The sequence below is a fragment of the Aquila chrysaetos genome, chromosome 16, assembly GCF_900496995.4.
Source record: "Aquila chrysaetos chrysaetos chromosome 16, bAquChr1.4, whole genome shotgun sequence".
Classification (NCBI taxonomy): Eukaryota; Metazoa; Chordata; class Aves; order Accipitriformes; family Accipitridae; genus Aquila; species Aquila chrysaetos.
The window spans coordinates 8,285,197-8,313,067 of record NC_044019.1 but is presented as its reverse complement, the minus strand read 5'-3'; the positions used below and the strand labels follow the sequence as shown (position 1 = coordinate 8,313,067).

Sequence of the window (27,871 nt, the reverse complement as noted above, 5' to 3'; positions counted from 1 at the left end):
AAATAAGCAGAATATGGAGAGTATGTTTGTGTTATCTGTAGCAAGAAGTTAGTTTACTGTGCCACAGCACTTAATTTATAATTCTCATTCCTAGTCAAATATTATCTTAAATTAGACTAAGATGCTTGAGATCAAAACCATTTCCCTATGTGTTTGTACACTGAATAATACACAATGGCTGGTTCCTAACAGAATAGCCTCTAGAGGGACTCCACAGTACATAATAAAAAGGAACAAAATTAACACCATTGTAGGCTCTGCTTCCTTCTCCACATTACATTAGAATATTATATTTAAATTAGATCTCTGAATGTTTGGATACATTTCAACACTTTTTAAAAGAAAAAAAGTTTCAAAATTAGATGCTGGTAAGTTATTGAACAGCAATTAAACAAAGAGTGCCCTTTGGGCTATCTGTAATTTCTCCTAGTTTTCAGTCTGATGTCCACAGTGCTACATGTTGGAAAGCACAAGAAATTTTGCATGAATTTGATCACTCACATAGGCAGTTATACTTTGAAAACAGTGTTTTTCGCAAGAATTACCAATGAAATAATGTTTTAGGACACAATTGAATTTGAAATAGGTAATGTTTTGAATAGATTTTTGAGTTTTATTGAAATCTTACATGAACAAGAAATTGGAAATACAATCACATCAAGGAACAAATTGCCACGGCTTTGACGTTTTAAGCCAAACAAATTTTGTAGGGCAGATTTTCAAAAAGGTGTGAAGTTATAACAATTTAAAAACACAGTTAACCTACTTCTAGGAATGCAAAACATACAATCATGTTATTTTCAATACAAGAAAACTTAATTTGTTGTAATTTCTTAAAACTACTAAGACAAAGCACTAGCTTTTACTTTTATGTACAGCATACTCCTATGTAGTCTATCCCAAATCCAAAAAAAAAAAAAAAAAAAAAAAAAAAGGAAACTGTCCAAAACCAGAGGTTCTGCAAAATCATGATTGAACAGTGTGCCATTCCTGCTTTTAAACTGCTAAAATGAAGCCTAAAATGATAAAAGCATTGAAACCCCATATGGAGTTCAGGAATTCTGCAAGCCCAGTAATGTCCAAGTGCGTTTATGAAAAAAGAAAACTAAGAGACTCGAGTATATACACAATAGAGTGATTCTTCAGCCCAATACAAATGGCAGCCAATCGCTACTGAAGGATGAAACATTAAGCCAATTTTGTTTTGAAGGATGTAGAGCTATAGCCAATTCTATGTTTCCAATATTCTCAATCCCTCCTCACTTGTCTACTTCCACTGTTGCCCATAAGTATCCTGATAAAATTCCTGGTTGTCATTATTGTAACCATAGTTACCGGCATAGTCACCACCTTGCTGGAGCGGCTGTTGAGCGATGGGTTGGGAGCCCCAGTTCTGCTGGTTGTTGGTCTGACGGCGCTTGGAATCAGGCTGGTTGTACCCATCTGCCTTTCTCTTGCCTCCTACGTTGCCCCCACGGTTGCCCCTGGCTCCACGAGCACCGCGTCCTCTCTGCTGCTGTGCAGGACCCCCTCTCCCACCCCTGGCTCCTCTTGGCGGTCCCATGGGTGCCCCCCTCTGTGAATATCCAGCTCTACCTCTTGGTGGTGGTGCTCCCCGCCCCCTAGGTGGTGGAGGGGCACCTCTCCCACCCCTTCCTCCTCCTCCTCTTCCTCTTATAGCATAGCCATCGTCATAGCCATAATAGGGATCTTCATAGCCACCACGGTAGTCATGATAGTCATAACCATAATAATCATCATAATAATCTTCATAGCCATAGTAATCTGGGGGATAGCCATATCCACCTCTCCCTCCACGGCCTCTGCCTCTAATAGGAGGTGGCATGCGAGGTGGAGGGTAGTAATAATAGTCTTCATACCTATTAAGAAAAAGAAACATGCAATTATTTATCTTCAAAAGTCTCCCAAAATAAAGTATAAATTTCCCCTTGTTGATTAACAATACATAACATAGAAGAACCTGAATGACTTTTCTCCAAACTAGCTCATATTTTACAGCAGAACTTCATTCTGCAGTATTACAGTAGTGAAGAATGAACACTCACGCAGTACTTCTGGAAGCCTGTCTGGCAGCCTGACGTTCTTTCCTTTTCTTATCCGGTGGCTTTGCTAACACTATTTCAATTTCTTCCCCTTCTATCTCTTTCCCATTCATTTCATTCATAGCCTGTACAAAAATTAGAAGAGAAACATCTGAAAATTTGTTTCCATTCAAAAGGAAACTAAAACTTACTGAAAGAAACCAGATGGTTAGACTGCTCCAGGCAGAACTATGCCATGTGCTTCGTTTCTGTGCTACTTAAACAGAAAGTTACGTATCATTCTTTCAAGTCCCAATTTATTCCCAGTTACAGTGAAGCAGCATTTGAAAAAAAAAAAAAAATTCTCTTTGTATCTTAAGGTAAAAGAATGGGATTAAAACATATTGAGCATTATTTTTTAAAAAATCAGACATAACACCATCCCTTTTTATGTTCCTACATCCCCTAGAAATGTTTCAGAAATACAATGACAGAAGTTCTCACTATTCACACTGACATGAACACTCACTGTACTTGTAAGCCATGTAGAGTGCATGCACACAAGAAAAAACACAGTATTTTTTTTGGTGCTTCCTAGTTAGTTGGATGTGCTACATGAGTGCCTCTGAGGAAATAAAGTATTTCTGAGGACGCATACTTAAGGGGAAGAAGAAAAAAAAAAAAAAAAAAAAAAACAACAAACCACTGAAACTTGGTGATCTCAACAAGTGAGGCAAGAAAGTTTTTCCTCCAGAATTTTTCCAAGAAAATTTTCCCAAAATTTTTCCAAGAATTTTTTCCTCCAGAAAAGTAATGCATTAATTATCAAATGCATGCACAAAAAGAACTTAATATACATACACGAAGTATGATTAGAACTACACCCCACAATTCTTTACCTGGCATTATGTGCTTTGCATTTAACATTTCTGGGTATTAATATTTGCATTAACAAAGGCTTTATGTGTCTGTACAGCTACATGTCTCAAAAACATTAGAGATCATGAAAATTTATTTTAAAGGAGGTATGCAACTAAATAGACACTGGACTCAATGAGCCAATTACATGCATTCCGCACATTAATACCATAATGCTTTCATTAAAAAACAAACAACACAGCCATACACAAAAATATCTCACAAAATTCATAAACCAATTTAATGGCCATAACTCAGTCACATGGGGCAGATGTGGTAGTATTCCAACTTGTTTCAGAGAAGATGAGCATTAGATATGCTCTGCTGTACTGCACTTGATCTATCTTTTCTCATCTGCTACAAGTTTTCAGTTGCTCAAATCTAACAGAGCATTTGGAAGTACGGTCTACTGGGAAGGGACTGGAGAGTGTTTAAAGACATACTATAGTAAAACATGTCAGGAGGTGCTGTTGACAGAAAGGGTAAGTCTGCAATCTCCTACCCTCTCTTGGACATGGTCTAAACCTATCCAAACTGACTTCAACTTCATTAAATATGAGTGACAGTCATCCTAAAGCCAAACTCAAGAGTATTCTAAACCCTATTTTGGTGGGTAGGAAAATTGTAAGCGATTAAATGGTTATAAAATTATTAATAAAGGATGAGTAAAGAGCCTTTGAACTGTCTATGCAGCCACATATACCACATACAGTATACTTGCTCAAGACTCCCAGGTGCAAAGCATTTCCTCCCATAAACCGTGGATTTAAAACACAGATGGAGTAATTTCTATAGAATTCAACCCACTGAAGTACAAACAGCAGATATTAATGACCTTCTCAACTGCTCTTAGATACAAAGGAAGACACCTTTGAAGCTTACAATAGTGACCTCCAATGTTTAAGAAGTCATTTAAAAGAAACCTTCTAAGGAGCACAGAGTTAAAAATAGCTAATGCATTAAGGGAGTTGCTAGTGCCATTCTTCTCCCCTTCACAAGGCATTTTTTTAATTACCTTGCAATTTCTATTCAATACTTTTGTCACTCCAAAACTACACAGAGCCTTTAAATAGGGGTCTTTGAGAGACAACTGATACCTTCTGACAGTGCTTCCTCAGAAAAATTGTTTAGGTTGATTTTTTTTTTTTTTTTCCTTCTTCTCTAGACTCTCCTGCATTGGTCTATACCTCTTTTCCAGTCTACTTGTTAGCTTGCTACAAGTTTCACATCCTCCTAGCTACTGAAATCATAGGAACAAAATCAGTAGTGTTAAAATTCTCACAATGGGCACCTTATTAAATGGGCTCTACAAATTGTCTTATCTAGAAATTTACTGTAAAATTTCTTAAAACCATTTGTACAAAATAAACTGCTCACATCAATTTAGCTAGGAAAGAATAATCAACCTACCTTCACTGCTGCACCTCTGTCCTCAAAATGAACAAAAGCATAATCCTTCAACTTCTTTACTCTTTCCAGCTTTCCAAATTCAGAAAAGGATTTCTCAAGGATTTCTTCTGTCACAGTAGTGGCCAAGTTTCTTACAAATAAAACTTTCACCTAGTGAAAAAATAAAAATGAAAGCTGTAAAAGTCAAACCTCAAAGGGAACTAACAAACTAGTAAGATGTTATTCCCTTCTTCTCTGCCTTAAGAAATTTTGGGTAACCTTGTAAATTCTGTACCTGTTTCAAAAAAAGAAAAAAAAAAAAACCCCACACAACCAAAAAAACCAACCAACCAAAAAAAAAAAAAGCCTTGTAGTTACCTGTATGAAGTTTCTATAACTTCTCTCCTTCCACAGTTCCCTTCCATGACCAGAAGAATATCCAGCTTTGATTTTCTGCTTCTGGGATGCTACAAATCCCAGTAAAATTTTCATAATAGGCCTCAAGAGCAGCAAAGAGTTATCCCAAAACACAGGGATAAAGAGCACATCATTCCCTACGCTGAACTTCACCTTAATCTCACTCTGGAAAATAGTTTTACAAAATACCCACCTAGCATTCATTATCAGCAGAAGCAGATAATGAACAGACTGATGTGCCAATCCAGCAGGATAACCCTGTACACTACTAGTTTACATGTCAACAGTAGGTTAAAACAGCATGTTCCCAATGTCTTAAAATGGCAACTAATCTGCAGTGCTCAGACCATGCCAGTTCACATGGCTTACTATGAAAATGCCCTCGAACTGCTTTCTGTGCCTCAAAACTAGCACTGCTCAGCTGGAGCAAGTCTTGGTCACTATAGCATAAAGAAATTCCTCCCAAAGCACAAGAACATCCAGTTAAGTTTTAATTTACCTTTGCCATGACTTCTGGATCAGGTTCCTCTACTGGATCAGCCCATTCCACTGTCACAACATTTCCCCAGACTTTTACTTTCCCACTCATCAGGCGGCGGCGAGCTTGTGCTGCTGACTTGTGATCCTCATATTCCAAGAAGCAGAAACCTCGATTCTTCTTCTTATCATCAGGTTGATGATACAAGATTACATCCACCAAACCCTCTGAAAAACACGTCTTTAGTATTAAGCTTCAAAAGGAAAGAAAAAAAAAAAAAAATCTAGAGTTTACTCTAAAATGCCTTCACTTGTTTTTTGTAATACACAGCCTTTGAATTTAACACCTGAAAGGGGGAGGGAGCACAAGAAAAGCAAAACAAATAACAGATATCCATCCAATTTACCCAGACACAGGTCACCTAGCAGGTGAAATTCTCCTGAACAAACTTACCTCACAATTAGGCCCTGCAAAACATCAACCTGAACAGTTCACACAGTGTTAGTTTTCTATATTTTGTGTTACAATTTTTACATTTTAAAGCAGTCAGCATTAATACGTGGCATCTTCAACTGCCTCGAGGGGAAGCTGGAAGAATTTCTTTCACATCTCTCCAAAAAGAGAAGAGACAACTAAACGAGTATTCACCTTCTGCTTTCACCACTTCCCTGAAGTACTTATAAATAGCAATCCTAAAAAAGAAGCAGTAGGTTAAAACTCTCCTACAGGAACAAGACCAGGTGATCAAGACCTCAATCTCTTATTTAAAGCAGAAGCATCCTTGCAGTGATGAACTGACTTCTTTTCTTCCTACTTGCTGCATATACTGGGAACAACACTGAAGAACTGGACAGAAATTAATCTGTCATTAACTATTTCTACAGTACCATTCCCTCTAAACTGATTTAGTATTCCCTCCTCCCCATCATTCCTCAACGATACATCTGTTTGAGACTCCCCAGAAATTTCTCAGTTGTGAAAGCAGAATCTACTGTAGATAGTTACAAATACAGAGCTTTCAACAGGAAGCTAGAACAGGTAATAGAATTAGGACCTTCACTTTTTTCTGAGTTCATTTGTGCTGTATCCATCTCAAATTGTAAACCTACAACACCATTCATTTAACAATCAGTAAAATGGACACTAGTCCCTTTACACTCAACCATAAAATATATTTGATATATAAAATTTACACCAGAAACAAACTTGGAATCCAACTTGGAAATAGTTTAAATGATAGCTGAACGCATCTGTCAAGTAACTAGACCTACAAAACAGAGAGACTGAATAGTATTTTGGGATCACTGTGAAAAACTCACTAAGGAGGTCTTACCTGTGACTTTACTGAACTCTTCCAATATGTTTTCCTTAGTCTTGTTCTTTGGAATTGACCCAACAAATAACCTGTTGTTTGCCACGGAGATGCATACTCCAAGGTGCTTCCCAGGACGGATTTCATAGTTGTCACACTGAGAAAATAAAAAGCCATTCATCTGCTTTATCCACAATAATATGGATAAAAAGATCCCCCAAAATCATAGAATCATCTATTTTCTTCGTGATCTGCTACTTTTACACATAGCATATTTAATTTGCATTGCAAGAGAATTACTAGAACTGCAGTATTTGGGTCAGCATTCACTTGGAAAAACATTGCCGAGCTTAGGTTTTCCATAGAAACTTCTGAAGTTCTGCTGAATAGAAAGCTACAAAGAAACTGATGCACAGGGAACAATGTGTAACAGATATAAATTGCATGGGGTAAATTCATTCACCTACTGTTTATCTCAAACTTGAAAGATCTTCCTAGACAACTGGTGACTGCTTCCTGTGCTGGGACTCAATATCAGTCATTGGGGCTGTTATTAATAAGCAAATACATAGCATTATAGATACTATGAGTTCTTCCACTTCACTTTGATAGCTTTTAAACACTGAACATATTTGCTGTGAGATACTCAAAAGTGTGAATCAGTGTGTGACCTTGTTCCCACCACCACCACCTCCCACAACAGGGATTTCTTGGACCTTGTAAATGCTAGGACTCTATAAATTTTACTGTTAAGTTTTAAAACTTCCCATTAAAAAAAAGTTAGCCTGCTGCTTCATGCTTGTCCCCACAGTTGGATTACTCTGAACACCAACACTCCTGACAGGTCTTTAAAGGTACAAGAGTTCAACCTTTAAAAAAAAAAAAAGTAAGAATTCAAGATAGACATCATCTTTGTTTTAGGTACACTTTTCAAACACAACCTAAGAGGGTGGATGTTTGATCATCAGCCAGCTTCTGAAAACCTCGTCCAACCCTTTAAAAACAAGTTTTCAGCCTTTTTTACCCTAGCTGATAAGTAGCCATACAGATGACAGAGCAATACCTTCAGTAACCTTCATATTCAAGAACTAGAATAATGTTAAGGTACCATAAGCTATCAAACAAGATCACTTTAAGGAAGACAAAAACATTTCAGAATTTTGCTTCATGTACAACAGTGATTCACAACACAATAAAAATTTGTGTTCCAGTGCCACGAACTTAATCTGAATCCGCTTTTCAAATTATATCTTATCTTACAAAGCCATTTTACATGCAATCAATCCCATTCCCAATCCCTGGTACCTGCAAACACAAGCAGAAGGCCCACCTGGTGTACAGAAACCAAGACTTCAAAATTTCAAGTTTGTTTTCTGAAAGAACCTCACTTTGCTATCAAGGTTTAATTAGCTCCAAAATTTAGCATGTGTCTGTCTCATTTTCCTTTCCCCCAGTAGTCTGTGGAAAATATTTCACCTAAATATAAGCCTGGCCACATTACCAGATAATAGTAGGATGGAAGAGGGAAGGGAAGGGAATACAGATATAGGACTTAAGGAATATATTCACACAAATTCACTTATTTGGTGCAATATCCAGGGTATGGAGGCCAGTCTTCCACCAGTGGCACATCATTTGCTACATCTACTGTCACTTCAGCATTTTCCTTTTCATCTCCCTCAATCAGTAAAAATTTAAAGTAACAACTCTCAGCACCTTCAACTCGGTCAAAAAAAGAAGTTTCAAAACAATTTTTCCTTCAAAAGTGACAGTAACTCATATCCACCATCTTCAAACACTGAAACCCAGAAGCAGTCAATTGCAAAAAACATATTTTGTGCATCTCCTTCAGGAAACATCCAAGTAGGTTCTAGAAAGGAAAAAGCCTAAGCAGGGACATGCAATTCCCAGCCCTGGAAGGGCCTAACATAACAACTGTGACTATTTCTAAATACATGAAAAAATTTGAGGGAACAAAAACTGGAACATTTGGAAGCAACAACTCCTTCTGAAGCCTTTACAATGCAACAGAAGCAGTTCTTAAGTTTCTCTAGGTTTCATTGTTGTTTGGAGGTTTTTTCCCTTCCCCCAGCTTAACTAGATGTTTAAGTTCCCTACCACCACCACCTTCTTCATACAGGATCAGCTGAATTCTGCTAAGGCAAATGAGATAAAGCATTCAACCTGTTTTGGTTCTAAGTACAAGCAGTATTTCAGAGCCATGTCCAAAATCTTGTGAGATACACATTGATCTTTCTAATTCTACTTCCTCTTCTCAGGCAGAGGCAAGGCCAAATGAACCAGGGCCCCAATCAGACTGCTGTCTCTCATTTTAACTCTCTATGGATTGCTCTGTGTCCTTTGCCAAACTGACTAGATGCAGGCCAAGTCAGGTTTCCATATAGTGAGCGGACTGCATGACTGCCATCGGAAAGAACTAAAGGCCACCGTGAACCAAAAAGAGCACCAAGTCAGAGACCTCATCCACACCAGCAGCAGCAAAACAAAACATCTCTAATTAGCTCTTTATAGTAGGAAGGGTGATAAAACTTAAACACAGTGAAGCTTAAAGAATATGTTTTCCACTCATAATCAAGTAAGCTCTTACTATAATCACCCAAGTACGCTAGCAGACTGCAGTAGGCTATAGCAGACTACAGTTCTAAAAGTAGAACATTATTTGTATATACTAAATCAAATCAGAAGGCAATTTTTAAGAAAGTAAAATTTTGAGTGTGTCAATGCATGCTTTAATGAAACACTTCAAAGACTTCATTATCTAAAAGATTACCAACGTGCTTGCTGTTTACATTATCTCATCCAGTCTGAAAATAAGTTACTTACCAGTTTGACTGCTTCCTGTGCTGCATCTTTACTACAAAAGGTAATGAAAGCATAACCTCTGTTTTGACCAGAAAGAGGATCCATCATGAGGCGCAGATCCCAAATTGGACCAGCTTTCTCAAAGAGTGGTACCAATTCATCTTCATACAAGTCTCGGGGAATCTTACCAACAAAAACCTAAAAATGAAGTAGACACTTAAACAAAGCTTTTTCAGAAATCCAAACTCACTTAATACTTGAAAGTTCCTGAGAAAGGAGTATATCGAAGCATAAACCATCACAGCAGAAACACTGTAGCCATCACCGCAGCCTTCACTGCAGCCACTGTTATTGTATGTCCTACTAAGTCTTCTAAATGTCCCACTGTTAGTACCAGGTTTTATATGTGGAAAACCTGGTTTTGTTATTTATATTGAAGAGGCTATAAATTTCCACCACTGAAGAGGTAAACATTTCTTACCTGGTTGTAATTTTGGCAATTAAAAACAAAGACCTTACAGACTATCTAGTCGGGTATCCTATATTAATGCAGGCCAAGCACTTCCTTGCTCTTGCAGTATTTTCAAATCATTCTGTAACCCAATCTTCATTAGAAAGCTACAGAGACAGAAAAAAAAATCTACAAAAATCCTTAAATCGCCCAATGCACATTTTCCACTTTTAATATATACTGTAATCTTATTTCTTGTCTGTGTGTGTTTCAGCTTCCACCAACTGAATGTTTTAATATTTGTCTGAGAAAATCTGCAGTCCTCGTTTTTGTTCCTTACATAGAATAATGACAATAAACTTTGGTAAAGTTTTGTTAAGGAGTTCAATCTCTTCAGCTGAGGTCTCCCTAGAAAGCTTCCCTCCCCAGTTTTTTAATCACTGCAGCTCTCCTCTGAATTCTCAAAATCTCTGAATTGCTAGTACAAGCAAAATATTCCAAACTCCCATTAAGATCAAATTCTATTTATTTTAGTTTCAAATATTTTTTTGTAGCAAAAAAAGCTAGGATTCGACAACCTTTTCCATCAAGGCAAGGCCTTGCTGTAGTCATATCTGGCACTGAAGGCTTAGCCGATACTTCCAACACTGAAGACGCTCAGAATGTTCAATGTAAGCATTGATATGAACAAACCCGTGAGGACAACATGATGACTCTGATTTTGAAAATGTGGAACACAAATTATTTTCCTCCAAAGGAAAACTAAAACCTTTAGATGTTTCTGTATGTTATACAGATATTCCTGAAATTCAGTTTCCAGAACATTTCTTTCACTTAGCTTAGCCTCTCTCAGTTCAGTGTGAATGCCAACTATGATTTATTTGCTACTGGGGAAAAAAAGGAACTGATTTATCATACTGAGTGAAACTTTAATGGCAGAGCCAACAGGCCTTCCCTGCCCCCGTCTCCCCAAAAAGCTTAGAAACCCCTACAGATAGGTATTTCCATTGTCATTACCCAGAACATTTCATTCTAAAATCCATGTATAGTTTTAAAGACAAAAAACTGATACCATCATGGAAATGCACAAGACAACTTGCTACTAAGACAGTGAAACTGTCAGCTGAACTCTCCACAAACTGTAACTGATTTTAAGTCAATCAAATGTAAAAAGTCTGCATTAAATTCTGGTTCATATGCCACCATTTGCAGCTGAAACTGAAGGTGACACACCAGAACAGAAGACTTGAGGAGAAGAAAAAACCCTAATCCAAATACAAACAAAGTCTGCTTTTCCAGCTATTTACCAAAGATTTACCATCCTGAAAGCTTCCGTTTCCTTCTTTCTTTCCAGTTCTTCGGCTCACTCTCTACAAACTTTAGACCACCGACAATTCCACAAGACTGCTACTACAGTTCAGTTCAGGTAATACACTCTAGGAGCTAGTATGAGAAACAGAATTAAGGATTTAATTTGAATACAATCATATCTGACCTATATTCTAGAGTAACTTCCATCTATACTGGAAGGACTAGATAACTCTGTGGGAGTAATTCACATCTAAGTGAATTTACTTTGAGCCTGTAAACTTAATATGTTAATGAACTACAAGATCAATACTAGACATGACAAACACCAGCTGAACATCTTGCAAGGGACAGAAGAAACATCTGCAATAACTTTTTTTAGATATGTTAATAAGCTTGAATAAAGTTGCTGAAATAAGAAATAATGTAAATATCAGATGTCTTATTTCATTTTTTAGTTCCACAACAAGAGTACTGTGGAAAAACTTTGGAAACTGGCACAATCAGTGAAACAATATAAGAGATCTTGAGTAGGTAGGATGCAACCGCCTCACTTCTGGGCCTGTGTTGGAATTACTGACCATTAGACTTACTTTTTCCAGTTTTGCTTCCTAAAGAACCTGTACAAAGTACTCCATTTTACTTCTTCCTTATTACTGTTTTAGAAGATTAATTATGAAAAGCCTTAACTAGGAAAAAATTCGATTTCAGTTTCATGAACAACTTTAGAGAATATTATTGGGGGTGCAATCCACTTCTGCACTCTAGATGATGCATCCTTCAGTTATTTCAACAACTGAGCCTCTTCTGTTGTCATCACAAGCTAACAGAAGTGTACTGCAACATTGCAAGAGCTTCTTCAAAACCTCTCTCCTTCCAATAGTGTTTTTCATGTGCTTTGCAGTCAATCTGTCCTAAATGCCAGATTTAAAGTGTTAATTAACATAGGCCGTATGACTGCTTCATCTCATCCAAATCTACAATCTTCATTTAAAAAAAAAAAAAAAAAAAAAAAGGAAGTGGAAAAAAACTCTGACACAATGCAAAAACCTTTGAACCACCACGGTTCTTCCAGTACAAAAGCGACATTCCATTTGTGTACTAAATCCAACACAAGCTTTGTCTAGTTCAACTCCTGCTGAGTTTATTATATCATTGCTTCTTAAGTTAGAGTTATTACAGTATCTGATTCTTCCCATTCAATTTATTATGGACAAAAGCAGTTTAAATTGCCCCAACATCTTCAGTAACATAACATTTTCCAGATTGCAAGTTCGCCTCACAAACTTTCCCTGACTTTTTATTACAAATTCTGACCATGCACCCCCAGAGGAGCAGATGCAATACCAACTTACCATTCACAGAGCTAGAAGTAATTTTGCATTCTGGATAACGACATTCAGAGATGATGTTTATCATATACTTATCCAATAAATCTCATCTCTGAAAAGGACATGTAGCAATTCCTCCATTTTATAGTCTAAACTGTTACATAGATATCTAAGCTTGCACATCATCTGAGCACATCATGGGCAAATGATCTATTTACAGAATTTTCAAGTTTTTATTTCACATCACTGAAAAACACTGAAATAGAAGTCTCTCAAAACTTTAGGAGTAGAACTTACTTTACCTGGAGACCCCTCAATAAAACTGAAACCAATCCAGCAATCAGTACAGACTTAAGTCAATAACTTTCTTCATGCTAGCTGCACTGTGCTAATTTTGAAAAGTGCTTTCCCCCATCCCTATTATAGTGGGGTAAAGGGCTGGTATTTTACAGTTACCAATGAAGCCTCCTGTTCTTCAAATCATGCCTTAAACGGCACATTAACTTACACCAAGAGGTTAAAGATGGAAATCAAGTACCACACCAGTCACCACCTCAATTTTTGGTGTAACAGTCTGGACAGGCCATAGGCATGTCAGGTATTTTTTGTCCCTCCTCTGAAGAAAAAAAGAAGGAAAAAAAAAAAAAATATAAAAAACACGATCCTTCAATTTTCCTCAATTTAACAACTAAAAGCTCCTCAGTCACCAGAGTGAAGATAGGAGTGAAAAATATGTATTTTAACCTGTTCAGCAAATACAGCTCAGCTTCAGTAGATATTACCCACAAATGCAGACACTACAGATATGATGTTGGATTTACCATCCAGCATTATCTAACCGAAACACTGAATGCTTGTCTTGTTTGCATGCAAGCTTCATCATGCCTGACTAGTAGTGGACTTAGGACTAAATTCCTTTTGCTCCCCATACACTTAAACTCCTCCTTGCTGTGACTGAATTTAATGAAATATTTATAACCTTGTCTTTCCTTGTCTTGCCTGCACTTAATTTCAAAAGTTACTGAAATTGCTATGTAGATGTTACTACTGCCTATGCGTCCTCCAATGTTGCTGAGCAACTGGTTTATTTTAAACCACAATTAGACAACTTAAAGTAGTTTTGTGTAGGGAAAAAAAAAGGAATTTAAGAATACAAAAAAAAATTCTTTTTTCAGCATTGCTTGCTTATACACTTTAGTAAAATGATAAACTACAATTAGCATAGAGCAAGCATACTTAAGCAGAGATTGAGAAGCTATGCAAATCATCAGTTACTGTCTTCCAGTTCAAGGACCCATTCTAATAATTTCCCCTTGCCAAGGAATTTATTTTTCTTCATGGAATATGAATATTCCCTTTAGAAATCATCCTTATTGTGACCCTTCTAAGCATCTTCTTGACAGCATACACAAAAGCTTCAGCATCTCAAAGGGTGCAAAACTAATCTATAAGCTGAAAGACATTCAAGAAATTGACCATTTTCTTAAATCTAATCTGGTGGTTTATAGAAGAATCTCCAAAAGAACTCCTGTATCAAAGACTAGTCACAACAGTGTGATTAAGAGCGTTCAGAGTGTTTAGAATAAACTACAAAACAACCTGCTAAGGACCAAAACCTTGCAGAATAGGTAAGTGAGGAAATACACAGCTCAAGCATTTTCATAACCAAACTGAAGTTTGCTCATAGCTTGCTAGCAAGATGCACAAGTTCAAACATGACCTCGAATTTCCACATATGCTTACTGACTGGACTTTGTCCTTCAGGGGAAAAAAAAAAAAAAAAAAATATATATATACATATATATATATATATAAATTCTTTAAAACTCTTCCGACCATCTTTAACTTTAAAAAGAACAGCTGGTGTAACAGGGAGTAAGAAAAGACAGAGAAAGAGACCTTAGAAATTTTAATCAAAACAAAGGAGAACTGTACAAGCCCCTTGAGTATAAGCAGTTATCAATGTCTGCAGATGCAAACGACAAAGCTAGTGTAAGGAGAGGAGGAAACAACCAAATAATTGTTTCCATTCTTACCCAATAAACTCCCATAAACGTCTCCAAGCATCAACATCATGTGACCTCACTATAAGCAAAATGCTTTACATGGGAGGAGCAAATCCTTAAATAAAATGAATACTCAAGTTTAATATCAAAACCTATTGCAATTATTTTCTCCTCCAAGCTTCTGCACAGCTGTAACTACTTTGTCTTTATTACAGAATCACATTCCAAAAAGGTCCAGCTGCTCTTAAAGCCCACCCACTTGAAAAAAAATACATTGGACAGTTTCACCCACATAATCCTTTCAGCAAAGTGTTCACTGTGACAATTTGTGAATGTTCAAAACATCCATAAGATTACATATCAATGCTGTAGTTTTACTGCACAATGTTCAAGTACATACTGAAAGAGAGTTAAAGCTGCAGTTAACATGTAATGAATTCCACTTTATGTTTTAAAAAGACACATTAGTTGGTGTACAAATATTTACAGCAGAAAGATCTGATACATCTTCAGGGAAAAAAACTCCACATAGTACATATCTTCTTAAAATCAGTAACAGTACTTGCATATCCTTAAAAAACAGAAGTTTGCCATTACTGACATCAATGACAGCTCTGGCATCAACATACCTGAGCTGGCACAAGCTGAGAGCTTCAATATTTAAGTAAGTTTCAAACACAAAAGATTCACTGCTGCAATCCAAAGGGATACATCTTGTGTTTTTTCATATTTTTACCCACAGTATTAGAAAAGAGGCATTTACATTCCTATATAACCAGAACTGTTGTGGACAAAAGAGAAATGGTTCTCAAAAGCTTAAAACAAACAAACAAAAAAAACCAAAAAACAAACACACTCACCTCATTTTGGGAAAAAAAGTGCCACAATAATCTCCAGTCACTTGTGTTCAAACACGCTCTGCCTAGTCTACCAGATCATAAGATCATGTTTAAGTTGTTGATTACTATGCCTCAGAGCTCAACAGCAAGAGCTAAAGACTAAATTTAATAGAGCATATACCAGTTTCAGCAAGGTGTTCAGCATCTCAGCCAGTCAAACCAAGCAGCATGTCTAAAGCAATAATCAGTCTTTAAATCCCAGAAAATGTCAGCAATAAATTAATTTGGTAGAGGTATGGTTTCTATAAGTAGTTGGGTAGGTATTGTTACAGCCTCTAATGCTGGATTCATGGCAGAAGCATTTATGTTCTTATCTTAAGGGAGTTTCCACAAGTTACCCATTCTAGCAAGCTTCAGGAAACTTAAAAGTATAAAAACATACTCTTAATAGTATTAAAGCACAGCCAACTTCACGGGTTTCCTATGACTGCCTAAAGAGGCTAACCATCACTGATAGGACAAAATACTTAAGATGAGTCAAGTATTTTCAGTCATGAATAGAACAGTTCAGTTCAAAGGGAACTACAACCATCATCTAGTCCAACTGCCCGACCACTTTAGGGCTGACCAGAAGCTAAAGCATGTTTAAGAGGCATTTGGACGATGCCCTTAATAACAACGACAGGCTTGGGGCATCAACCACTGCTCCAAGAAGCCTGTTCCAGTGTTTGACCACCCTCTCAGTAAAGAAACGTTTCCTAATGTCAGTGAAGCATGGTGCAATTAAATAAAACTATATACCATCATATAATCACCCTGGCAACACCACTAAGTTGGTAAACAACTTTTAAGCCACCTTTCTGAATGCAGAAATGCAAAAATTTACAAAAGAAAACAAGCTACATGGACTCTTTCAGTGCAGTACTCTCACTGTCAGTCCATGCAAGCATCAAGGATGTTTTCAGGTAGATTGAAACAAAAACAAACAAACAATTCCTTAATAATTACTAACCTCAGTTGTCCTCTTCAAAACTCTCTGAGTATCTTTATACAATACACAACTATTTTTCACTTTCAGCACTTTGCATTAAATAAACTTTACTACCGTCACTTAAATACCATTTATGTTGTAAACAGAATCAAGTACCTTTGAGTCACACTTTTACCTATCTATATAGCTAATACCTACATTGGTCACTTTTTAAGTGATGGACCATAAGCTCTAGGGTGGACCATGAAGTCTGACAATTTAATGATCTATTTTACATTTTAAGAAATTTTACATAGTCTTTCCTAGTATATTACACCTGCTTTTTCCCCCACAACCTATTATCCTGTCTTTTGCAGAATACTGAGATAAGAAAGACTGAGTAAGACACACATAGAAGAATGCTTTCCTCTACAATACTTGAAACTTTCACTTGTAATATAGTTTATTTTCAAGGATTTCTTATTTATCAGTTTGCACAAACACACAAAATAACAATCAGATTCATCTGTATATACCAACCTCTGTTCCAATACCAGGCTGAACACCAGAATATACAGTATCTGGAGGAGGGCCCCCATACTTCCTCTGTCCTGTAGTTACATCCAAAGTGTAGCCAGTCCTCTCTAGCAAAGCCTGTAAAAACCCGTCACATTAGCTACATGAGGGAGGATAGTGGGTTAAAATATAAAGAATAAAAAAGCGTCCCAAGATAAGCATTTGCTTATCTGCTCCTTGCCACATCTGATAACAAGGTATATATAGACAGACAGAACCTACAAAAAACCCCCGTTATTTTGGAGGTTTAAAAAAGACACCACCTCAAACAGCAACATTTGTTTTACACTACAATGTCACTGGAAAGAACTAATTTTTCTTTTCCCTTATTTTCCATTTTGTGTGTAGTACCCCAAGAACTCCAGAACACCAGACAATTCTTTTCACCCACTCTATACTTAGGTGTTTGCACAACAGAAGAGTTACTTAATATAGTAATACCTTGCTGAAACACCCAATCAGTCTCAAAGTAATTTTATAAGTGCGTAAAAGCTTAAAGGACAACTAAGACAATTCTTAAATAGATATCAATGTTTTCATAGACCTTACATAACATTAAGTTCATGCATTTTTGGCAATGGTGTCATCAGGAATATCTGCATTTCAAACAAGCACTCCCTCTTTTGAATCTCTATCATGTGTACATTTCTTTAAAGCCAAGTGTAAATATACTTATCCAGGTAGTACTGATACTTTTTAAGGACATCCAAAATTACTTCAGTCTGTGTACAGGTAATATACCAGGTACTACAGAGTAATCAGTATTTTCTAAATGTTACCTTAATCTTTGCTTCATCTGGTCCCTTCGTTGATTCCTGTACTTTGCTGCCTTGTTTCTCTCTTTGCCTGTAGGTCTTCATAACTCCACATAAAAATGCACTTTTGTTCTGTAGATACAATTTACAAAATAATTCAATTGTGTGTATGACAAGCCCTGGGAATCCACCGAATCTTACACTCCACACCGTGAGGTCACTATACCAAGCCAATGCAATAAACAAAAATGTCAAAAGAATCCTTTACAAAAATATAACAAGTAATTGAACAAACTTGTCAGACTGAAAAAATCATCAGATTTCAGATAGTATTTTTACCTTATTTTCTCAATTGCACGCTCATTTTTATTATCTGGGAGCTTTTGCTTTGCACTCAAATACCTACACATATAAGGCAATTTTTAACAGGCTTGTGATTTGGATTTGAAATATAAGAACACAGCAACATCAAAGAATTTCTAAGTTACAACTCTCCTGCCAACAGTGCCAGAACACTATTTATACTTATGCGCTCAGACTCCTGGAGCTCTCACCTTACCTGTACATGCGACAGGTCACTTTCTTTAAACTGCTGTAATACAGAGAGGGCTCCTTCTTCATTAAATTCCCTAAGAGCATCAATTGCTCTTTCATCAAGATCGACATAAGCTACCAACCCTAAAAGTTAAAGATAAAGAAGTTACAGGTTTTCTATTGAATTTCATACAAACTAAGAACTATGCAGTTTGCTTTTAAAGTCAAAAAGTTACGTTCCATAGCAACAGAATTATACATTTAATATAATTACATATTCCTACACAAGTATATGAAAGAACATGAGTACAACAATGAAAAAAGTTAAATTAAAATGTATATACCTAAGCACTAACTGATGTGCAAGATTATACCTCATGTGTAAACAGTTTTCTAACATTCAGGAAGCCAATCTGCTGCATAAAAGCAGTATTACACACCAGGGTTTGAAACAATGAACTCTGGCTCACTTCTAATAATTTGGATTTTGTTTGTTTGTCTTTCATTTTAAGCTTCACACTTCTCTTGAATGGAGCTGTTCTAGAGTAAGCTGACTTGAACATTACAGGTATCCTATTGTACCTGGAAAAGGAGCTACTTAACTGATGAACAAATACTTATGAAGCTCTACCCCACAAAATATTAGGAAGTAGAATGGTTTGTTCACTCTCTCCTCCAACTTCAAAAAGCAAAAATCAGTGGACTACCTATAAGTCTAAATTATTCTTTTAAACTCATTTTGTTGCTCTATGCAGTTCCAAGAGCCAGAATTCAAAAAGGTATTATTTCGAGCCCTGCTATGTACCCAAAAAGGCTAATGTTAATTTCACAGGTACAGACTCCCCCAAGAAACATTGGACCAGTTCTGAAGCACTTTTTCTTTTTAAGGATCTTTACAGGTTATTTCTTTACTTTTGTAATGCATTTGCATAAGCTGTGGAGCATGAGAAGTATAGATTTTAAGATTTGCGCTTTTTAAACGACACAGCAAAATTTAGGACAGATACCAAGAACTCCACACACTTTGCAACAGCTTGATCTCCAAAATACACAGATTATTTAACTGCTACTTGATTTCAAAAATGCACAGTAGTGCCAAGCCCAAGGACTACATTTCAGAAGTGATCCTGCATATTGGAAGGCACCTGTATCTTCCATATAAGACCTCAGCAGATTAAAAATCCCTAAATTCAACCCCAAATTTAGCTCGGGTGTCAAAAGTAGTTTGCTTCACTGACAAACCCCTGCACAATGCAAACATCTTCAGTGGCATTAAGGAAGTGTGATTAAATATTTTCAGGTTACTCATGCAGTGGAATTATACTAGATAGTCAGGTTCTGGGCTGAAAAGCTTTTAAATCCCTTGAGAACTCCTCACAACACAGCCTAACTGCAACACGTTAGAGCCCCACAAGTTCCTCTGCCCAGGCATTTACACCTTCTCTCAAACCATCAAGTGCACATCATCGTGACCCACAGTTAGAAAGTGCATGTCTAAAGCCAATAAAAGCTGGTAAAGGCTTGATGAAAGCTCACTGTGAATGACTTCCAAAAGACATCACCCGCGTGAGCCAGAGTATCATACTGAAGATTGGTCAGGTATTTGTTTTTGAACTGCCTTCACTTGATCAGTGGAATTTTGACTCTTTTCAACAAAAACTGTCATCTTCCCACCAAGGCATTCAAGATCAGCACACAGAGCAGTTCTACTGCTTCTTGTAAATCTGTTCACAGAACACACTCTAAAGAGGAAAAGGAAGCCTCTGTCTATAGGACAAAATAAGGGGGTTACAAAAACAAAATAGAAAAACCTTTGTATATAAAGAAACCTCTCTAGAAGTTGCAGAGAGCACTTGCTACCAGCAAGGTATTACTCGATTTGCTAGATAGCTTAGTCCTCAACTTTGTTGAAAAGCAGTTAATGTCAAACTGAACATTTCAGTGTAATAACCAACATGGATTAAACTGTCCACTCAGAACTAGAGAGAACAAAAAATCCACAGGCAGACTCAATTCAAATGTAGTCCCAGGCAAGACAAGCTAGTTGCTTCCCTTGCTAAGTCACCTATCCAGCTTCTGAGTGTTTAAGAACCACTGTGAGGAGTTGACAGTAGAAAAGTAAAAGCAAAATGATGATTCGGATTGAAGAAAAAAAAAAAATGTACAGTTTAGTATGCTCAAACATACATCTTTATTTGACAACATCTAAGAAACTAGTGCTCTGTGCCCTAAAGCAACTAAGATATCACATACAACACTAAGGATGTGTCAAGTAATTAGTCAATGTCAAACCCAATTTGCCTTTAGGGAAGTCAAAGTAGCAAAACATTCAGAGCTACACAGATCAAAAACAATGAATTTTTAAACCTTAATCTATAAAAATTTGAAAATGGTATGCCCTCACTTTCATAACCAATCAGAAACAAGAAATGCATATTATACCTGTCTGAAATATTTCATCAAGTCTCTCTGCCACCTTCTGTGGGAGGCCTGCCTCTATCAGTGTCTTGTAGTGTTCTGTGTGAGTTACACTGGAAGTATCCATTGGTTCTTCCTCTTCTTTTAACTGTACCGCATTACCATTCACCTGATTAGCCATTTTATTATGCTGCTGGAAAAAATTCAGGAGCTATATTACAATAAGCCAGAAATAACTAGTTTGTAGGACAATGCATGATTTATCTAAACTAATTTGTATACATGCTGCAAATGACCTGTATCAAAAGTTTTATTTAATACTTTTTGGATGCAGCTGATCTAAGTTTCAAAAGAAAGTACAACCCTTAATACTGTGGAAAATGTACATGGAAGAATTTACATAATTTTTTTTAAAAATGTACTTCATGTACATAACGATGTCTAAACTTTATCTGCTGATTGTCAGTAAGTTAACTGGTTACCATAGCAGCTAGAATGTACGGGGATACAATAATAACATCCTTCAACGAAGAATCAGAAGAGCTAGTGCTATTTTCATTTCCCATTCCTCTACTTTTAAAACAATTGTTTAAAATGTAGTGAACACATAACCCTGCAGGGTAGCGTAACGTATAAAAATGTCAATACTTGTTTGCTAATTTTCACTTTCTTGGCTTGTTGCCATGTCTTCCTTCAAACACAACATGCTGCATAAGACTAGTCAAATACTTTCTCACAACACTGTCAGAACTCAGTAAGGATAGAAAGAGAAAAATTGCACTCTAATGCACATTATGATTTGAAGCTGCAACTGAACTGTTTCCACGCTTTCGGTTTTACTCAAATAGGAGCTCTACAAATCACAGCTACTTTTTTATAATATATAACTTATTGGTTTAAAAGGAAGCCATGACTGCAGCATCTTCAGTTCTTATATTAATAAACAGACTTGCTTTCAGAATTAACAGATTCCAAATAGGCGCACTGAAAAATGCACAACTATAGTCTCAGACAATTCCAGTGGGCTTTGCCAAATTCGTTAAAAACAGTTTCAATTTCTCAATTAGCCAGCCAGCTGATATTTAGTAGTCTCAAATAAAAAGGCTGACAAGAGACAATTCAACTACCCAGCAGAGAACATTAGGATGATCAGCTGTTAAGTTCAGAAATGAAATGAGCCTTGGGCTTTAAAAGATAGGGAAGAAGTCGATGATCAGCAGTGAAATGATAACCAGATAGACATATGCAGCATGGTCAGAGCAATGCAATTAAGTACTGGAATACAGGTATGAAGATGATTCAAGAACAGTTGTTTGTTTTTTTTAAAAACACTGAAGCCTCAAGCTATTTACTATGCTGCAAAACGAGTCTCCAAACATAACCACACCTCTAACAGTCACTTGTATACCCATCCCTTCTAGACTACAGCTCATGAACTTTTTGGAAGATATCCTAGGAAGATTTGCAAGCTTGAGCAACGAAAAAAAATAATCATTTTTCTTCAGACAGAAAAGTAATGATTTTACTAAAGCTGTCTTGACTTGAAGGGCAATTTTAGAGAGATGTAATGCAGCCTCACATTGTTTCTCTGTCAGATGCCACTTCTTTATGCAATCAGTGAGGAAAAGAAAGGAAGTTTTCTGTACCTACATAGCACATATAAATGTACACACACACATTCTGTTACTTGATGAAGAGGAACTGCTTTCTAACCCATTCAGTTTACTTACAAGCAACTGTGACTATAGGCTAATTACAGAAGAAAAAAAATGCTACCTGAAGACTACAATACTGCTTACCTATTATTACAGGTATTAACTGAACTCTCAAAATACTAACTGAACGTGAAGTTTCTATAGGTTACAAAAATCACGGAAAACAAATCAGCTAGATGTCTGCTTGCTAGATAGCCTCTGCAAGATCTCAAATTTGAAACAGTGCAGGGCAGGGCAGAGGGTGCTTAGTTAAGCTTAAAGTGCTTTAGATACAGTATCATTCTCAATCCCTCTTCTCAAAAATGCATAGGATGATATACACAAAAGAGATATATGGAGGGGGTTATTTTTGTGTTCACCTTTTTACTGCCATGTATCTTTCACCTAGAACTCCCGCATCTCAAAACAGTTACAGATATATTGTCTTCTCTGTACACAGCAAAAAAAAAAAAAAAAAACCACCACCAAGAACTGTGAGGCTAAGCCAATACATAAATACAGAAAAGTTATTTAAAACAATTACAAGTACCTAAACTTTAATGGCTTATGGTGATGCTCCTGGACATTTTTTTTTTTTTGTGAACCCAGATCAGCCTTCAAGTGTCGCATACGCAGAAGTTTAGCACTGTTCTCAGTGTTGCCTAACTGAGCAAAAGGTTGACAGCTATTCTGTGTTGAGGCAGAAACTCATCTGCAGTTCAGTAACTCCTGACAGGCAAGATTTGCAGTCTAACAGCATGAAAAGGTATCTACCTTTATCACAAACACACACCAGTGTGTGGAGCAATATCTAACCCCAAAGTATCAGATTACTACACAGCACCACAGTTGATCAAATGCTTTTTTAAGTAGGCTTTTAGACAACATAAATTAAGTCTCAGCATTTTAACTCACTAGCTGTATGGTTTATTTTTACTTAATAATTAGTATCCTCATAAAGAACTTAAGTCAAATGCAGTGCACATTCACCAGCCAAAAAAGTTCAGTTTGGGTGTTCAAATCTTAGCTATTACCTGTCACACAAACTTAATTTAAAAGACTTTCTTAAAGAAATTTACTCTGGAAAATTTTGAAGTGACATAGCTGTCAAAATATTCAGGTCCCGACAGCGTCCAGAAGAAATATATTTCTTTTCACAGTTATAGCAGAGACTCCCTGCTGGCTTTGCAGGCTTGGCCTGAAATCTAAGATTAGACTGACTTTTCTTCCTCAATGATCACCAACAAGCAAAACTACATCTCTTACAATACTGAATCTGCACTCTGAGTTCAGCAGAGATACGTGGGTGAAAGTCATAGCTGAAAAAGATCATTTAGCTCTCCCTCTAGATAACATCAACTAGATGTAGCTATCAAGAAAAATTTTTAACTGACGTTTATCGGTAAAGAAAACACACAATGATTTTATCAGCACTTTTGTTCTCCTCTAAGAAAATATTAAAAATATTAAAAGCATGTTAAAGAGGAGTGATATCTACATTTGCATGCGCAGTGTGTCCACGTGACTCAGCCTATGACAGGCTGGGCCACAGAGAAGAGCACCCACACACACTCAAGAGTTTTTCATCTGCATTAAGTAACTCAAATATCTAGAAAAGAGGGAGACCGTTTGAATCAAAAATATTTTAAGTGTGGATTGTAAGTAAGGGATTATGTATATTAGTATGTGTGGGATATGTATTTGTTTTTAAAACATGCAGAAATGGATTAATTCAAAACAGTGTCCACAAAAACGTGCTTACCAAATAAGCAGCAGTAATAAATACACGTTGGGGGCAACTTTACATAGGCAAGGAGAATTTCCACTGGTACCCGAGAGGTTACCTAGCTTTACCACCTCAGAACTGTGTGTACAGGGAAGGGGAGGATTGTCTTGTTTCAAACTTCACGCTGTTGTTGCCAGCAACGTTTTTCTGAAGACCATGAATACTTCATGAAATAAAACATGTTTTTAGCCATCCACTATCTTTCACCTAGAACTCCTGCATCTCAAAAGAGTAATTTGCAAAGTGACTAGTCCCTTTTTTAAGCTCTAATCATATGACTAGTAGGCGGTTAAAGCTACAGGTGCTTCTAAATTACCCAGAAACAACCTTCTTTTTCATGTTCAGTAACTCAAATGGCTCAAATAGTAGTTTTCCTAGACAAAAAATTAACACACAACTGAGCCTGATAGCGTATGGCATGCTGAAAACAGTAACTTTATCTCAGCCTCAATCCGACAGTCACTGGTTAAACAGCCATGATGTTACTATTCCCTGTATTTTATACCATGCATCTAACAGAGGTTGCCACCCACAGACTGTCTAAGTATAACTCCATCCAATTAATTATAAATTCACAGTCTAGTTAACTCAAAACATGCTTAGTAACAGCTTAAATGAGAAGGAATGGCAATTTCTGGCAAAGGGACAATATCTCAAACTACCATAACCAACTTCACAGTGATTATACATCAATACTGTTTTCAGCCTTCTGCTATGTAACTTTTGATTTCACGTAGGAACTAAGCTTGTTTAGCTCAGGTGCACAGCAAGTATAACTAATTCATACATAAAAACTCCACACCAAGGTCATTCAACTTGCTTATGTTACTATTCCTTCTATCCAATATATTACCTGTGTCAAGCATGTAAGTTATACCATATTAAAAACAGCATTGAGGGGAAGTTTTTGAGGGGTTTTTTGTTTGTTTTGTGGTTGGTTTTTTTAATGAACCACAAGAAAACAAGTATAGTCCCTATAGTTATGCCTTACACTTCAAGAAGGTTCTTGTCAAAACAGGAAGATAAGAAACACATGAGCGAGGGGAAGATAAGAACTTACATTAAAAGATTGAACTGGGGCTTTATTAAAGCCTCATTTGTTCACAAACATTACTGGCACACCCCTTTTACATGAAGGCATTATAGCCATTTCTTTTGTACCATGGCTTATTCAATCACAGAAGGTACACTTTAAGAGCTTAATTATGATATACTACATGTTTATTGGCATGAATTACAAGAAGACTTGTTTCAAAGTTATCACACCCTGAAGACCTTTACACATTAGCCAGGTTTCCATACCAGCATTTCAGTGGCAGACTATCTACAACAAAGTATAGTTAGCACCCTCATCCCTCCAGCACAGAGTTCTCAGCCTTTCCCACTCCATAACCCCATGGAATGAAAAAATCTGAGAACCTCCACCATGATGCTAAGCAAGAGACTAGCACTGCTCGTACAGAAACTATGCTTCAGTATCTACACGAGCGTCATCAGGAGATTACCACAACAGGTTAGCAAGGTGCACATCAGTGCCACCAAAATACAACACTGAATGCATCAGCAGCTACTACATTTTGCTAACCTGAACTACAAAGTCTGTACATGCTCGTTTCTAACTGGAGTTGGCCATTCATAGCTCCTCTGCTTGTTTGGGTTGTACAGACCAACATTTGTGGCACTCCAGTCCAAAGCAACACTTCAACAAAAGTGAGCTTTGTTCTGACAAATTTATCCTCAAAGAATTTTTCAGATCTTTGCCTAAGAAAGCAGGGAGTACTGCTTTTTTAGACAAAACTAGTAAGTTGAGTGTTAGCAGGAAGCTCAAATATTTTTCCAACAGTGTTCACATCTAGACAAAAAAACTGAGAGGTAAGGATATTAAGTACTCATGGGAAATACAGTTTCTGGGATACAAAATTATCAAGCAGACTCTGCTAGTTTGCAAACACCACGGTTTGGATAGATAAAAAAAAAAAATTACACTGCAAGATGCAGAATTCTGGTTGGATTACCTTTACTTTTAGGAGACATGTAAAAAATTCAGTGTTAGACAAAGTGTAAAGAAGAGGGAAAAAAAAACCAAATAAAAAACCAGCTTCATGAGCATTATTAACATCCTTTGCAGCACAAACTGCTGGTGGGATCCTTTAGCGTAGTATATGTGGGAAAGGAAATCCAAGCAACTTTTTCAAAAAGAGCAGTCCAGCATAGCTTAAGTACATAGTTAGCCACATTCAAAAACTGACACGTAACAAGGCCGCTAAGACCCAGTAACTACAGCCTTATTTTAAAAATAATAGTAATAATAATGTATTTAAGCAGAACTTCTGAAGACTTGGTAAAAGACCATTTAAGAAAAACAACGTCTTAGCAACAGAATTCTGGAGAACTCCTTCAGAGCATCTGACAAGCGTCACTGTCAACCGGAGTGTGAAGCGCGAACCGGTGCGGTGCAGTGCAGTTTTCCCTCCCCACAGTCGGCTCTATCGCGATACGCGCCACGCAGAATTTCAGAGCGCGCTACGACAGCGACGCGTTTTCTGCGGGAAGCTTTCCTCAGCCCCCGCAGGCGTACCGCAGCGCGGGCCGGGCAGCTGCCACTACCTCCCAGGGTGCCCGAGCGGCGACGGCATCGCGGCTCCGCAGCGCCGGGAGGGGGACCGAGGAGGGACCCGACCCCCGCGCACCGGACGCTCCGCCACTACCCCTCGCGGCGGCACCGCGAGAAGAGCGCGTCCCGGCCTCCCGCCGCCTGCAAGCCTCACCCGCAAGGCCGGGCGGAGCGGAGGGCAGCCCCAGCCCGCGGGCGCGCCGCCCTCCCCGCCACCAGGCCGCAGGGCCCGCCCCCGGGCCGCTCCCCGCCGCCAGCTCCCGCGCGCGGCCGGCCCGCCCGCCCCGCCGCGGCCTAGCGGAGCGGCCGGGCCGCGGCCGGCGCCCAGCGACGCCCCCGCCTCGCTCTCCTGCGCGGCGCGAGCGCCCTGGGCCCGCCTCCGCCAGCGCCGGGCCTACCCGGAGCCCCACGGCCGCCCGCCCCGCCGCGGGGCCTACGCGGGAGCTCTCGCGCCCCCCGCCCCGTCCTCGGCCGCGGAGCCCGCGCCGCACCCCGCCCCCCCCCCCTCCGCGCGAGGCGGCCCCCCGGCGCCCCCCGGGGACTCACCGGAGCGGGGCCTGCGCGGCGCAGCTCGGGCCCAAGCAGCGACGGCAAATGGCGCGCGCTCCTCCTTCTCCTCATGGACGGCGGCGCGACCCCGGCAACACGCGGGGTTTCCCGGAACTGTTTCCAGGGACCACTGCTTCACCCACTCAGGAACTCACGCTCTGGACGAGCAGCCGGCGGCGCCTATGAGACTTGGGAGGCGGGACGCGCCGTTCCTCCCGGAGACCAATGAGAAGGAGACGCCGTAACCAATCGCGCAGCGCCTTCACCCCGGCGCGCCGGTAGGGCCGGAGCTGGGGGGATTTAAAGGGGCAGCGCCGCCCGTAGCCTCCCGAACAAAGGGAGCGCGCAGGGCGTGCGCGGAGCCGTCCTCGCCCCGCCCCTGCGGCGGGCCGGGCCGGCGGTGGAGCCTCCGCCTGAGGGCAGCGGGCCCAGCGTCGGCTCCCTGCGGCCCGGGGTCGTCGGTGCGGGGGCGCTGCCCAGCAGGGTTAACCCCGGCCCGGGGGGCGGGCGGCGGGTTGGAGCAGCCGCCGTGCGGGCCGGGCCCGGCCCAGCCTCCCGCGCTAAGGCTCCCGTCCCGCGGGTGGCAGCGCCGGGCCGGCCGAGGGGCCGGCTGTGGGCACGGGCGCCTTGCGCCCTAGGTGCCTCGTGCTGCCCGGCGAAG

The 27,871-nt window shown here is 38.9% G+C and overlaps 1 protein-coding gene across 5 annotated transcripts; it reads right to left on the bottom strand.

Annotated features, from left to right (window-relative positions):
* Positions 1-590: 590 nt before the first annotated feature.
* Positions 591-27,349, bottom strand: HNRNPR (heterogeneous nuclear ribonucleoprotein R). 5 transcript variants are annotated; one of them, XM_030039467.2, is made up of 11 exons: positions 27,208-27,343; positions 20,592-20,760; positions 18,175-18,293; positions 17,640-17,747; positions 16,825-16,938; positions 9,401-9,577; positions 6,578-6,713; positions 5,266-5,471; positions 4,371-4,520; positions 2,067-2,188; positions 591-1,880 (listed from the first exon to the last, which is right to left on the bottom strand). In XM_030039467.2, the coding sequence occupies exons 1-11, from the start codon at positions 27,280-27,282 to the stop codon at positions 1,268-1,270; spliced, it is 1,989 nt and encodes a 662-aa protein (XP_029895327.1). In that variant the 5' UTR covers positions 27,283-27,343; the 3' UTR covers positions 591-1,267. The 5 variants fall into 5 exon arrangements, with proteins under 5 accessions (XP_029895327.1, XP_029895328.1, XP_029895329.1 ...); XM_030039468.2 differs by having other exon boundaries at positions 20,592-20,757; XM_030039469.2 differs by lacking the exon at positions 20,592-20,760 and having other exon boundaries at positions 27,208-27,349.
* Positions 27,350-27,871: the final 522 nt, after the last annotated feature.